The sequence below is a fragment of the Leptopilina boulardi genome, unplaced genomic scaffold (genome assembly GCF_019393585.1).
Source record: "Leptopilina boulardi isolate dan_hultmark-lab unplaced genomic scaffold, ZJU_Lbou_2.1 LbouV2_371, whole genome shotgun sequence".
In the NCBI taxonomy this organism is placed as follows: domain Eukaryota; kingdom Metazoa; phylum Arthropoda; class Insecta; order Hymenoptera; family Figitidae; genus Leptopilina; species Leptopilina boulardi.
In genome coordinates, this window is record NW_026137942.1 from 1,079,299 (window position 1) to 1,094,504 (window position 15,206).

The window sequence follows — 15,206 nt, forward strand, 5'->3', positions numbered from 1 at the left end:
TTTCAGCCAACCAAAATTTGGTTACAAGAACCAAAACTGCCTAACCAAACAATTTTGTTGCAAACACAAAATTCTTTTTCTCAGTGTTATTTCAAAATTATATTTGTTTAATGTATTAAATGTAAACTTGATAAGGGTAGCGGGCAGCAGCAGAAACATCGTTTATCTCAATAAATTGACATATAATCTTCATTTGTTAATTAATTATAACAATGTAAATAATAATAACATAATAAAAAAAAGTTTTATTCTCGAAAATAAATACTAGTTCTCGAGTACGAAGAAACGTGGAGCGATTTTCACTTCCATCTAATCCAGAAGGTTCATGAAAATGATGTTAAAAATAAAGATTTTGTAGATTTAAGTATTAAGTATTAATTGGGAAAAAGATAAAAGTGTCTGATTTTTTTTATTTATTCTTTAGTCAAGATATTTTAGAAAAAATTGTTGGAGAAACAAATTTGTATTTCTATATAAATATAATTTCATATAATATATTTTTAAATAAATAAAATAATTTATAGTATGCTTATGAATTATCAAACAGCGAGCTTGGATTGGTATGTTGATATTGATGGGAATTCATCGTTTATCTCAGAAAAAAATATGTTTAAGTATAGATCCAGCACTTACTGTATGTTCTACCAATTAAAAAATTTAACGAATCGCATAAAATTTCCAAAATTCCCCTTTATGAAGTTTAGTGATAAAAAGTTAGTGATCTTGATCGAGATTACCATATTTCACAACTTTAAACGCGTTTTCATGAAGTTTGAATAGATACGTGTTTATTCATTTTAATTCACTTCTTACCCGGTCTGCTCTACTTAATTTTTAATAAAAATTCTAAAAAGGCGACTTTATATTAATTTCTAACATATATTTAATTTTGTAGTAATTAGTACTCGAATACATTGATCAAAAGAAGTGCAAACAGCTAAGCCCAATTTATCAGGACTCCAGTCCAAAGAGCTGATTGGTTGAGACGATATATTTGAATTTTGTAAAGAGTTTAGTGTACCCATTACCCCTTGTTCTGTTCCTTCGGGACCAACTTGTTTTCTATTACTCGGATAGTTGCTAAAAATGAAAATACATAGTTAAAGTTGAATATAATAATTAATAAATACATAATGTGATTTTAATTCGTGACTTTGGTGAAATAAGAAGTTAATGATTGTTTAGAGGCTTTGACGCCGATATTAAAAATAATATTAAACTAGGTGTTTGTTTTTTCTTCAGCGCGTCATTTACAATCATTGTATCTGTGCTCGATTACCGGAGGAGTCTTTTGATAATAGCTTAAGGCAAAATTAAGAAGGAAATATAATAATTCATCAAGTTTTCATAATCCAAATAACCTTCAATATACTAGAACTATTCAGTACTTTTCATAACTATTCAAGTAATTCTTAATGATAAGTTTATTTGAGTAGAATATCATTTATTTTTAACTTTGAAAAATAAATGCTTAATTTAATTAATTAATTATACTTTTTCACATAGATCAAAAGAGACAGATACATTCCTTGACTATTGAATGAAATGGATTAAACTATATTTAAATATATTGTTCTTTTGTTAGTTTGTTTTTGTTTAATGTTATAAATAATAGGGAAAGGTTGTTTTAAAAACTGTGCTAATCTTTCAAAATTTCTTATTGATAAAACACCTAAACACAGGTCGAAACGTCTAAAGAAAAACAAATATCTAGTTTCAAATTCTTTTTAATAAGGACCCTGAAACTGCCAAACATTCAACAATCATTATTAATAAACATATTTAAATTCACATCACACAGAATTTTACTACACTTAGAGGAGAGTAGGTCAAAGGTAAAACTGGCTTACATCCAATGCAAAAAAAAGAATTGGACGACAACTGTTTTGGATTGGGTCATCGTTTTTTGAATTAGAGAAAAGGAAATGGCAAATAAGGACGATTTCTGAATATAAAAGTTGTAATGTGGTAATTTGTAAAACTAAAGGAAATTAAACTTATGGAGCACTATAAAGTAATTAAATGTGATGATGTTTTGTAATTAAAATTTTAAAAAAGATTAATCCACATCGGGTCTAGTTACAAGGACAGTTCACCAAGGATCACTCTTATTCAGAATTTAACATATCAAATCTAACTTTTAATTAAACTCATTTTAAAAAGGATCTAAAACTGGAGTCCAATATTTCTGATAAATTGCAATTTAATTTATATTCAATAAATGTAATTATTTGAGTATCTAGTTTTAAATGCTATTTCTCTTTCTTACCTGTACCCATAGCTCAGAGCTTTCTGATCAGTAAATTAAACAGGAAGTATCACCTAATTACCGAGTCGGACAAAATAAATAAAAAATAAATAAATAATTAAAATTTTGAATCCTTATCAATTCCTTGCTTTTAACCTGAATTGCTCTAATTATATTAATAATATTATACTGTAAGCATAAGTTGTAATAGACTAAAAGTAGGGAAAATATTTTGAAAAACATCTTTGCCCCACTCTCCGCTAAAGATATGCAATTCAAAATATATGCGAAAAAATTTCTTACTATTTCCATAAACAAACAGATCCACCTCCACCACACGTAGCAAATATATCTCGATTTTGAGGTAAATGCCTAACTACCCATACAGTTGACTTGTGAGCCTGAAAGAAAATTTATATGAATAATTCGTAATCAGCTGATGAACATACAGTATACAACAGTAAATATGAATATGTAAATATTCGTGTGAATAGATTATAGAATAGAATAGATATTTTGTCTCGAGTAGATAAAGAGACATATCAGCTTTGAACTCTATAAAAAATATTTAACAAACAATATTACTGTAAAATAAGGTATTAAAAATTATGTTTTCGATTACTGCTCAAAAAATAAACTAAAACGTAAGAAAATAACATTTTATTTTTGGAAATGATTATAATTATTTTGATTAATTGAATTAATGAATTCAAACATGTAAGCTATTATATCTACAAACAGATTTTCCAGTGAGCAGGCAATAGAGTCTGTACACTTTGATTTTAAGACTATTTGGGAAAAAAACAAAGTTTCTAAAAATCGTCCAGATTACTCTGAAAACCTTTTGCGTTCTGTTTGTAGGCGTGATATGTTGATAGACTAAAAGTTTTCATCTACAAAAATGTAGCGTCACCTGTAACACCCTTTACATCTTAACAAAATTAAAAAAAATTATTAATAATTTTTAACACTTTAGGTTATTCTTTTCACTATGTAAAAGTTTTTTCAAATATAATAAAGTAACTAGAAAAAAATGTTGAATTTTGATGTATTTACAAACTTTTCATGAGGAATCTCCCTTAAATTAAAAAATAAAATAAAATTAAAAATTTTGGACTGATTCTGGATTAAATTCGGATGGATCAGTCTGGATCAGTCTACAAAGCCATAATCCCCAGTATTGATGTCTCACTACAGAATATATATAATTCTGATCTTGTTTCAAAAGGGACTTGGCAATGTTCTTATTGAGTTTTAATCCCAACAGAACGTAGGCCTGTCTACCTACAGTAGTCCTCGCTCACTCCCTTTCATGACTTTTCTCACACTATCTTTCTATGACTCCTTTAACCACACCTGGGATAATACCTACCACCGGTTCTGGACCTACCATAGTCTTCTCAGAGCCTCTGCGAGCTAAGGTAACTGCTTCTTTATTTCCTCTGATTCTCGAGTGTTCTGTTACTATAAATGAGAGCTTATTTTTTAAACCTAGCTCGTCCAATACCTTTCGGTAACCTCAAACTAGTTTTGATCCAATAGTCGTATTTCTCAAGGCTTTTAAAGTCGCCTATCGAAACAAATGTTGATTCTTTTGCCTGATTTTCTTTTTTCAAGACAAATTGCGCAAGTCATTATAGCGCAGATCTTCGCCTGCCAAACCGTGGTGTAATTATCCAAAGATAATGCCTCTTTAGTGGCACTAGACTTACAGTATAAGCCCGAATCTGTGCCTCTTTCCATCTTGGATCCATCCATATACCACACTTCACCCTCAAGTGGACAGTCTTTTTTCCAATCTTTTTTTGAGGAATAATGGTCTTGAAGCGTGCTTTGAATTTCACTCTTTTGACTATTCTGTCCTTTCTCATACTAATTTTTGAGATCTTCAGTATAAAGGCTGGGAGTTTTGTGTGTCACCCTAGCTCTCCATTCTTCCTGTGCTTGAAGTCTACTCATAATGAGAGCAGCTACTCGACCGTTAAAATGTGTATAGGTCCTGCTGCCAGCATGAAACCCAACGCAAAAGTTGGCGCCATCGCGCCAGCAATCACTCTAAACAACATTGCCTGCAGTTGTTCAAGCTTAATTTCACCGTTTTCAACTGGCTTCTAATCCACCAAACTGAGGCATACAAAAACCTTAGCAATAGAACTATACGATAGAGCCATTGAACTATGTCTGGTTTTAGATCCCAAGATGATTCAATTGCTCTCCTGAAAATCCAAAAAGTAGTGTAAAACCTATTATATTGATATTCTAAGTGTTTCTTCTACGTCAGCTTCTTGTCTAGAATTAATCCTAGATATTTAACTGAGTCGGAAAAAGGAAATTCTTTTCCATAAAATACTGGTTTCCTCACAGTGGGAATCTTTTATTTCCTAGTGAAAATAATCTCTGTTCGCTCTAAAATTGTCTCTAAAGAGAGACTTCTTACAATAATAAGGAAATAATCGGCATAGCTTTGCGTATAAAATCTCTGGCTATTGAGTTCTACTAATAACTCATCCGTTATACTTCGTTATACTCCGTTATACTCTCCATACTCTGCTTCCAGGGCTCTATTATGGAGCATACCTCTTATCCACCTAATCAATGGATCTGGTATGCCACATCTTCTAGGCGCATTGCATGTTGCTTGAGTACGAGTTTTAGGGAAGGCACCCTTTATTTATACAGAACAGCCTGTTCTGTAGGCATACTGTCCTAGAAGCAAAGGTTGATTTATCAGACATTCATGTCTGATAAATGTATCATTTCGTTTCTCCCACGTTTTGAGAATGAAGGAGATTAAACTAATCGGTCTGAAGTCTTTGACTGTTGTATAACCAGCTCGACTAGTCCTTGGAATAAACACCACCTTAGTCATTTTACATGCGTCAGGAGTGTAACCAACCTACTTGCTCTCATGATTTTGAATGGTTTAAAAGAGCCTAAGGCCCAATCAACCTTTTTAAGAGTCACGTTCTCATATGCTAGTTTCCAATATTCTTGTCCAAGTCGAGATTTACCTGGATTTTAATCACCATTGTTCTGCTCTAATTCCCTGAAATCTGGGAAGTTAACATCCACAAGATGCCTCAGACATTCAGCTCTGTCATGGGCAAAGCGTCCGTTAGGTAACTTTATTGTAGATAGCTTAGCTGTATCATCCCTAGTTAGAATTTTATGCAGTCTTGATGTTTCTGGTACCTTTTGAATAATTTCACAGAAATTCCTCCAGACGTAAGCTTGAGCCTTGTATTGCTCTTTTTTGATAAGAGTTATGGTCTGTATGGTACAATTCCCATGCTTGTTGATCCCTATTTTTCTTTGCCTTATAAAGCAACTTTCTCAAAGTACCCCTAAGTCTTGCCAACTCACAATTCCACCAGGTGGTCTTTCTGATAGTTACAAGCCATTTTGGGTTACAGTTTTTCTCAAAAGCAGAAATAATTGAATCCTGCAGAAATTATGCTGCACGATCCACCTTTTCTTCTGTACTATAACTAGCAAGGAAGCATTCCATGCAGTCCCTAAGGTCTTTGCAATCACAGAAAATTAAAAGGCATTAAAATAAGCTGCAACGCTTCTTATTTTAATCCAATTTTGCTTATTTTAATACCAAAATGGATTAAAATAAGCAAAATTGGATTAAAATAAGAAGCGTTGCAGCTTATTTTAATGCCTTTTAATTTTCTGTGATATGAAACCTAGTTGTTATTTCTAGGATTACGACCCCACTTATATTCATGAACAACTGAGTCTACTGAGAATGTTATAAGTCTGTAGTCTGAAAGTTAGTTTTGATCCGACACTTTCCAGTCCTGCACTTTCTCCCACACTGACCTCAAACAGATAGTGATATCCAACACCTTCCAGCTGTTTTTTGAAACAAAGGTAGGCTCATTTCCCTGATCTAAGTCTAAATTCACTAAAAAATCTAGAAGTTACAAACCTTTCTCATTAATGTTCGTACTACTACAAATAACATGGTGTGCATTGGCATTACAACCCAAAATTAAAAAAGACCCTTCTGGTAACAGTACTCCACCAGTCTTACTACTTCAACTGGTGATAAAGATTCATTTTCTGATTCTGGAAAGTAACTAAAGGCATCCTCCGTCGCTTCCCCTCCCGTACCTCACACATCTGATTAAGACCAAAGCACAGTTTGTAGTGAAGAGACTCGAGCAAATCTAGCTGAGTCTCTGGCACTCCTACCGCGAGAGTCCAGCCTACAGTCGTAGCAACTACGTCTGAGTCTTTCGTCTTACCAATTCGAATTTACTCAAGTCAAAAATTAAAACCAAAATCAAACTCATTTCATATTAAGTTTCTTGATGCAACTAAAATCGGATCATTGCAGACTGATTTCATAGATATTGCGGACTGATCTCAGATTTATCTTTTCCTCCAGACTAATTTCAGACTATCGCAAATCATTATCGGATTGTTTTTGTACAACAATCTGGATCTAATCAGCCTAAGAAATTAATCCGAAATTAATTTGGAATTATCCGCAATTGGAATGGAACAATGCAGATTTAATTCGGTTTAACTGCTATTGGTATTCGGTATATGTAACTAGTAAATCTTAAATCTGCATCCACTAGTTACGCTTTATCGGACTGACTTTGACTAAGACCTGATTAATTCAAGATTCGCTAGTTAAACAAACGGTTCAGATTTTTCCAAGTGAACACTGTTATGGAATGATAATGTAATTGTTCTAGAACAAATTAGTAACAAAACGATTCTCTAAAATTGTAACATTTTTAGTACAAGTTTGAAACAGTGTTATAATAATGTTCTAGTATAATTCTAAATAAATCTGTAACAGCCTTTTAAAACTCTGTTACAAATCTACAACAATTATATAAAAATTCTAGACCATTTTTTACACTTGTTCCATATATTTCTAGAACAGTTCACTTATATTTTAAATGCAACTGATTTAAATATACCGTTACAATCAACTAACCTGATTATCTAGAGAATTACTTTTTTTCAAAATTCTAATACTTAAGAATCTAAATCCTACTAAATAAAATATTTGATGAAGGCACTATCTGAGCAAAGTAATCAAAAATTTTAATATACCTTTTCGCACAAATAAGAAAATCCCTTTTTTGGATGCTGTGTCCTCAAATCAAACACATAAAATTTTGACTCTAATGTCGTTGCAACGAGTTTATTCATGAAAATATCGTTTCTGTCAAATTCAAGGCAGCATACACCATTTTTAACATTACATTCCCATTGGAGCGCCATTCTTCTTAAATCAAACATTTTAATATCTCCGTTGTCATAGCCAGATACAACAATCCTTTCTTCAGAGTTGTATGAGTTACCAAAAGCTACAGCCCAGCAGTCTCGGCGAGTTTCGCAATCAGTTGGCTCTATTACTGTAACTGGACGGTCATTTTGACGTGGATCCCAAACTTTTACTGTCCCATCTCTAGATCCAGTAACCAACTCAGGTGGACCAGAACCAACTTTACTCCCCGCTACTCCATCAATACTGTTTATGATTTCCTTATGTGCATCGGCTGTGTAAATAGGCATTGATGGATTTTCTAAGTCGTATATGTGTAGTTTTCCCTGCAAAATAATAATATATCATTCAAACCGTATGTAAGTTAACACTACCAACTTACACAATTCACAATGTTATAATTTTACGTACTTCCCAGTAAAAAAAAGAATTAGGAGTAAGCGAAAAGAATTGGTGGTAACTTAAGCTGAATGCGGTTTGGCGAAAAAACCGAATTGGAACGTTACGGTGAATTATTTTTTTCTTACCGTGAATTCTTTTCTCTTAAACATTTGAATTGACGTTTGTTTATTCGAGTTTGCATTATAAATGAATAAGAATAAATGTTTCGAAGTCTAAAAAAGCCGATTTGGAATAAGAAATATATATAATTTTTTAAAAAGAAATAAAAGTGAAATGTGATAGATTTACCGACAATTTTACCATGTGAGTACTACTCGTATGGTAAATTTATCATATGAACACTACTCACTTGATAAAATCGTCGGTGAATCTGTCACACTTCGCTTTCATTTATTTTTTTTTAAATTATATATTTCTTATTCCAAATCGGCTTTTTTAGACTTCGAAGCATTTATTTTATTCATTTATAATACAAACTCGAATAAACAAACGTCAATTCAAATGTTTAAGAAAAAAGAATTCACGGTAAGAAAAAAAATAATTCACCGTAACGTTCCAATTCGGTTTTTTCGCCAAACCGAATTCAGCTTAAGTTACCACCAATTCTTATCGCTTACGCCCAATTCTTTTTTTTTATTGGGTTCTAACATCATATTTTAATTACAAGAATTGCAATGATATATATATTTTATCAAACTTGGTATCTGGGGGTTTTCGGGGTTGCTGATTATTAATCTGAGGTCAGATTTTCAAAATTGAAAATAGCGGTTCCAATATGGCGATCAAATTTTTAAAAAGTTATTAATTTTTTATATTACATCCGCCATTTTGAATTCTGAAAATTTAACTTCAGATTCGTCATCAGCGACCCAAAAAACCCCTAGATACAAAATTTAATAAAAATTAATAACTTTTAAAAATTTTGACCGCCATATAGAATCCGTCATTTTTAATTTTGAAAATCTGACATATTCATAATAAGCGACCCCGAAAACCCCCAGATACCAAGTTTTATAAAATATTAATAATTTTTAAAATATATCTTGTCACTTTTCATTTAGGGGTTGTTTTCACCCTTAAAAACCACAATCAACTTGATCTAGCAAAACGGTCAGACACGGGTATTTTTTTGGGTCCTAATTTCCGAAAATGTTGGATTTTTTTGTGGGTCAAAAAAAGTTGAATTTTGTCGGACAGTGTTATCAAAGGATTTGTACATCTTATATTTTCTTAGAAAATTTTACAGATGTTTGTATCAAATTTTTTGATTCTGCTTTATTTTGTTAAGTTGCAGTATTTCATAAATTCAAGGAATTTGTCATTGCAGATTGAATTTGTAGCACAAAAATTACCCATGCCCATTTTTTAAACTGTAATGATCTGAGTTTATTTGCCATAGGATTTGCTCGCCGGATGGAGTCCGGGTACCTATTTTGACTAGTTACTGTAAATCTCGGTAGATGGCGTGAAGCGCCATCTGTTTTGATTAATTTCGGAACTATTTCTTACTATGATGTAGAGGAGAGGTATAGTCATTGAAGAGTCTTTATTTAAACCTTCGAAAGATATTATATTGTTTAAATAAAAGAATAATGAAATATACAAAAATGAATTATTACATAAAATATATATGAACAAAAGAAACTATATAATGCAAATATCTCGCTCGGAGTGATTCTGCAAATCAAAAGCAACAATATTTAACAATGAAAACGTTCGCGACGATGTCAGTCAGGATGGCTAATTTAAATTTGCGCGGGGTACGCTCGAGAAGTTACCTCCTTGTCTTCGGTACGAACGATAACTAGGGTCGTGCACGCGAGGTCGATTAATTACGTAATCGGGGAGAAGCTAGATATGGAAATCGATTCTCATATTAATGCCCGACACGAAGCAAGGGCGAAAGTAAATTCACAAGGAGTCTCCTCCATCCGAGGAGCGCCTCGAGATGGGGATCGTCCTGGAGCATCGTCTCGGTCGAGAGAGAAGCGCCTCTACCCGACGAGGACGGTCTTGTTGTGTAAGTGTCCATGTTTGTGTGTAACCTGGTTCACCAGTCTCCTACGGGAGCGCCCATAAGAAGTCCGGTTTACCAGGTGGAAGGAGGGCGAAGGGTGTTACTGTTCCGCAGGAGCGCCTACAGGAACAAGTACAGCTTCTTCTAGGAAGTGTGGAAGGCTCTGGTGTTTAGAGAGACGCACCTCTACTGAGCACCAGGTAGCCAGGAGTCACTTCCAATTGGTCACAGGGGCACCTCTAGAGGTGTCGGAAGAAGACTGACGAAAAAGATGCGAGACGAAAGGTATATCACTAGCAGCTAGGTGACACCGAGTGGTGGGGGAAGAGAGTGACACTACTACTTACGCTGTCTACTTTTTCTCTTTTCAAAAAAAAAATTTTTAAGTTAATTTTTTTGTTTTTTCACTAAAACTAATTCAAATATGAATACCATTTATTGGATTTGTTGATATTACTACCCTTTTACTTTTTTATGCTTTTAAAAGACTCAAAAACACGAATTTTAGTATAATATGCTAAAATATTATTTATGAAATATTATTGAAATATTATTTCAAAGTCTTAGAACTACATACTACAAAAAAGATTTTTTTTTGTTTTATATTATATTTTCTATCTATTAATTAGATTCTGTAAATAAGTTTGTGAATTAGTCTTTTATTTTCATTACTATACAACTTTTTCGCTATATCTTTTAATGGAGAAAAGCGGTTTCTCAGAAATAAAACAACCCAAGTGATACTCACCAAACTGAATGAAAGTACGGAAATTTCATAGAACTATGAAAGAAAAGAAATTTTTTCAAAACGGCAAAGTTTCGATTCTAAGGTGGAAATCACCCTCTTAGAAGCGGAAGAGAGTTAAAAACAAAAATTTTTAAAACTAATAAATTCCCTGGAGATTTGCTACTTAAGAGTGTCGAGCGGTTTCTGAAATTCTTTGGCATTTAATAATCGCCCTATAAAAAAGGCACTGAACGTGAAAATGATAAAAATTGATTTTAAAATACTTTTTTCTTAAAACGCGGACCCATTTTTCAAAATCGGAAAAAATACCAACAATCATTATCTTATAAATTTCTTAAATCCGAAAGATTGTGCTAATCTATACAAAAACGCGATTGTAAAATGAAAAGTACGAAAGTAATATAATGACAGCTGCGACATTGTGCTCCCTGCATGCTTTTGTCACCTAAAGGCTGCAGGACGTAATAAACCTAAAATTATATTACTTTCATACTTCTCATTTTACAATCGCATTTTTGTATAGATTTGCACAATCTTTCGACTTTAAGATATTTATAAGATGAGGATCCTTGGTATTTTTTCCGATTTTGAGAAAAAAGTATTTAAAAATCAATGTTTATTATTTTCACGTTCAGTGCCGTTTTTATAGGGCGATTATTAAATGCCAAAGAATTTCAGAGACCGTTCGACACTCTTAAAGGTTTTATGGCTCGCTGATTACGAATCCGAAGTCAGTTTTTTAAAATTCAAAATGGCGGATCTAATATGGCTACCAAAAAAATTTTTTGTTGACATACTGGATCCGCAGTTTGGAATTTTTAAAATTATACTTTATTGCCGTAATCAGCGACCCTAAACCCCCCGAGTAGCATATTTCAAGCGAATTTATTACCAGGGATCATGGGACACTTCTATGATGGGCGACTATATATGGAACTTAATGCGAGAGGATATATGGATATGAAAAAAAGAAAAAAATCAGTCAAAATATTCACTTTTAAGCTAAAATGTCTTTTTAAGTGAATTTTTCTTTTATGTGTGAATTCAAATAAAAAATTATGTTTACATTAATTAATTTTATTATTCGTCAACTAATAGCTGAAACCGATTAATTAAACACTGAAAACTGCAAAAATCACAAGACCTTACATTAAAAAAAACGCTTAGTACTTTGAAGGTATAATAGGGATTTTTTTCATATTTTATATAGTTTTAAGGAAAACAATTAAGAAAGTCACTTAAACAAAACTTTTTTAAAATATTGTCGCATTGTGTAATATGCCAGAAAAATTATAGGAAATAATGTAGGAATTCACATAGGTTGCTATTTAAAAACAAAATCATAAATTCCTATATGAAATCGTACACCAAAGCGTGTCTCAATTTGCCATATGATTTTACACGGGATTTTTAGCTAATTTGGGGTCGCTGAAAAAGTATCTGAAACCATTTTTTAAATATTTTTAGTCAAATTTTGTGTAGTTGTTGTCCAAGTCAAAAACGCACCCTGGGGCTAAATGTTAAATATCAGTATTTCACCTTATTTACATTTCTGATATGTTTCGGTTACCTTTCGAGTCTAATATTTAGCAAATTGTATTCGTGACGCGCCCTGAAGTGTGACGTTGTAAATTTTTTATTAATTTCACAATTTTTATTTTATTTTTAAAAGTTCAATTTATTCGGTTTTGATTCCTGATTCCTTTTCAACGTTTCATTGTAGGAACTTATATTTTTATTCCAAGGATGATTGGGACGAGTATTACCTATTGAAAAAAAATTATCTATCGAGATTCAAGAAAATATTTCAAATCTACCGCCTAGCTATTTTGATGTGTTATCCATTGACCAATCAGAAGATCGAAACCTATTTCATATTCCCGAGGGGTAAAAAACTGGGCGTACGAAGAATATATTCCTAACATAAGGAATATCTGAGAATATTTAGAAATACTTGGGAACACAGTAAAAAGAAAGTCTTATTTTAAGGCAGAAAAGAGGTCTTATTTTAAGAGGAAACATTTTTAAGACAACTTTTCGGAATTTACGCAATGCAATTTCCATTATAATTACTAGTGTTGATTTTAAGACTCATCTTAAAATAAGATTTTCTATTTAGTGTGAATACTTGAGAATAGATTAATAGGCCAGTCAACAAAGACAAGAAGTGCCATTAAATGTAAACAGGCTGTTCTAAACGGATTTCGGTAGTTTGGGGGGATAATATGAAGGCCCCATAGTTTGCTCTCGATTTCCGGATGCAGAAAATGTTATAAATAAACATCAAAAATGACGAAAAGTGGTTTTTTGGGGCTCGTTGCTTTCCTCTACATTTTAGAGAAAAAAGTTGTTATTAGAAAAAAAGGTATTAAAAATACCTAAAAAATGCTGGGTCGCAAGTTAAAATCGATTTTTTTAAAAGTTATTGAACTTAAACGATTAGAAATGGCACTTTTTTAATTGTTTAATAACTTTGTTAATAATAATCCGATTAGAGTGAAGCTTTATAAAAATGTGCCCCTCGCGATAATGAACAAAATGAAAAAACTTCGAACCCAATCGGATGAATAGTTTATAAATTATTCTTTTTGTTAATTAAAAACATGTTGCTTTACAACCTAATTTTTACAGAACGATATGGAGAAAATTCAATTTTTCTTCTTTCATTTTACTCTAGAAGAGTGATACTATAAGGTACATAAAAAAATAATCGAATTTTATTATTTAATTGCATAATTACCGATAAAGAAAAAAGGGTACCTTTTTTAATTATAAACAATTGCAATTACTCGGACATTTTTTACTCTGTCGAGTTGTAATGAACACAATTGTTACATACATTAAAAAGCAGGAAATAATTAGTAAACTATAATAAAATATAATTTTTTACATTATAAAAAATGTTACATAGTGCTACACGAATATATATAAATAATTATTAAACATAAAATAACTGTAATTAACTGTAGAGCTTTGGAATGAGCTAGACGTGTAGTGTTCTGCCTGCCGGTTTTTTTGGAAATAGTGAATGAAATGACTGTGATTAATTGACTCTGTTAGTTTGTTTCCTTATTCTAAGTGTTTCTAGTAAATATTCTTTTCTGAACTTAATGAAGCAGAGCAGCACGAAATTAAAAATCAATTGGATAAATCTGTATTAACATATCTGAAAACTACGTTTGGAATATCCTGGTTTCCTAAGAGTACAAACTGCCAGTTTGATGAAAATGGAGAATATTCTGCTACAATTCAGTGTCCTTTCTGTACTACGAATCTAGTATAGTATAAATTAGCTGCAAGCGCCATTACTGGTTATAAAATGACAAACTTTTATTCTTCCAAAAATGTACCAACTGTTTTGCAAGAAAATGCTAAACTAAAACTACAAATTGAGAACTTGAATGCCAAACAGTCTAATTGAAACCTCGACTCAACCAATTCGTTAGAAAAATAATTTACAGAATATGAGCAGTCTATTGTTAAGTCTTTTAAAGTCAGCGGAAAAAAGTAACAAAAGAGGTAACCAAGGACAGAGATTCGATGCCGAGTTGAAAAAAATCGCACGTTACGTTTTTCAGATTGGAGGACCAAAACAGTATAACTTTTTAAATACTGACGTTTTTGATCTTTTAGGTCTGAATTGAGATTCTTCTAATTTAGTCCCTTTTAGCAATCTTTTGTTTTGAATTTTTGACAAACAAACTTTTCAAAAATTGAAGAACTATTAAAAAGTCCGAAAAATAAAAAAAAAGTTTTTATAAAATTAAAAGACGAAAAATTAGATGCAGCTGTAATTCAGTGGTTCCAACAAGTGCGGGATAGAGGAGATCCTATATCCGGTCAACTTATTGGACAGAAAGCACTTATATTAAATGAAAAGCTAAATGGATCTCCAGATTTCAAAGTAAGTATAAATACGTATAATGCAAGTGAAAAATATAGTTTAGTTTATCAAATGATGGCCCTAAAATTTTGAACATTCAAGTGAACGACGATTTTTCTGTTGCTTCTTCCAATTTGAATTTTATTACAAAATATTGTTGTGTATATTAAAAAAATAAATGTTTAATTTACTTTATTTTAATGTCAAACATTTTTAGCGTTTTTTTAAAATTTTTTGTAATATTAACTGGTAATATTTTTAAATAAAAATTTCGAAAAATTCATGTTTTTAAAATTTTTATAATTTTGAAAATGATCTTTGTAGGCAAGTAGTGGTTGGTTACATAAATTTAAGGAAAGGCATGACATCCAAAGTGTTGAGATGAAAGGAGAAAAAATGTCAAATGACTTGGAAAGTGCAGAAAATTTTTCCAAAATTCTTGAAAGAATAAATTAAATCCGACAACTTTATGTTGGAAAACATATATATCGCTGATGAGTCTGGAATATACTGGAAGACAATCGTATCTTCTATTCTTTCTCAAAAAGCAGAAGATCAAGTTTCCGGACATGTTCCATCATGTTTGAGAATTTTAATACCAAAAGAAAAAAAACTGTCTGAAAAAATGGCAATGTCTTTGTGTCGTTTACA

At 31.8% G+C, this 15,206-nt stretch overlaps 1 protein-coding gene across 1 annotated transcript in view; it reads right to left on the reverse strand.

The window, feature by feature from the left end:
* Positions 1 to 398: 398 nt before the first annotated feature.
* LOC127287495 (dynein axonemal assembly factor 10) overlaps positions 399 to 15,206 on the reverse strand; it is a 97,647-nt gene continuing 82,839 nt past the window's right edge. The window contains exons 2-4 of the mRNA XM_051314467.1: positions 7,331 to 7,831; positions 2,552 to 2,649; positions 399 to 1,080 (exon numbers count right to left, since the gene is read on the reverse strand). Of these exons, the coding sequence (XP_051170424.1) occupies positions 873 to 1,080; positions 2,552 to 2,649; positions 7,331 to 7,831 (807 nt within the window). The 3' untranslated portion in view covers positions 399 to 872. The remainder of the gene's footprint in view (positions 1,081 to 2,551; positions 2,650 to 7,330; positions 7,832 to 15,206) is intronic.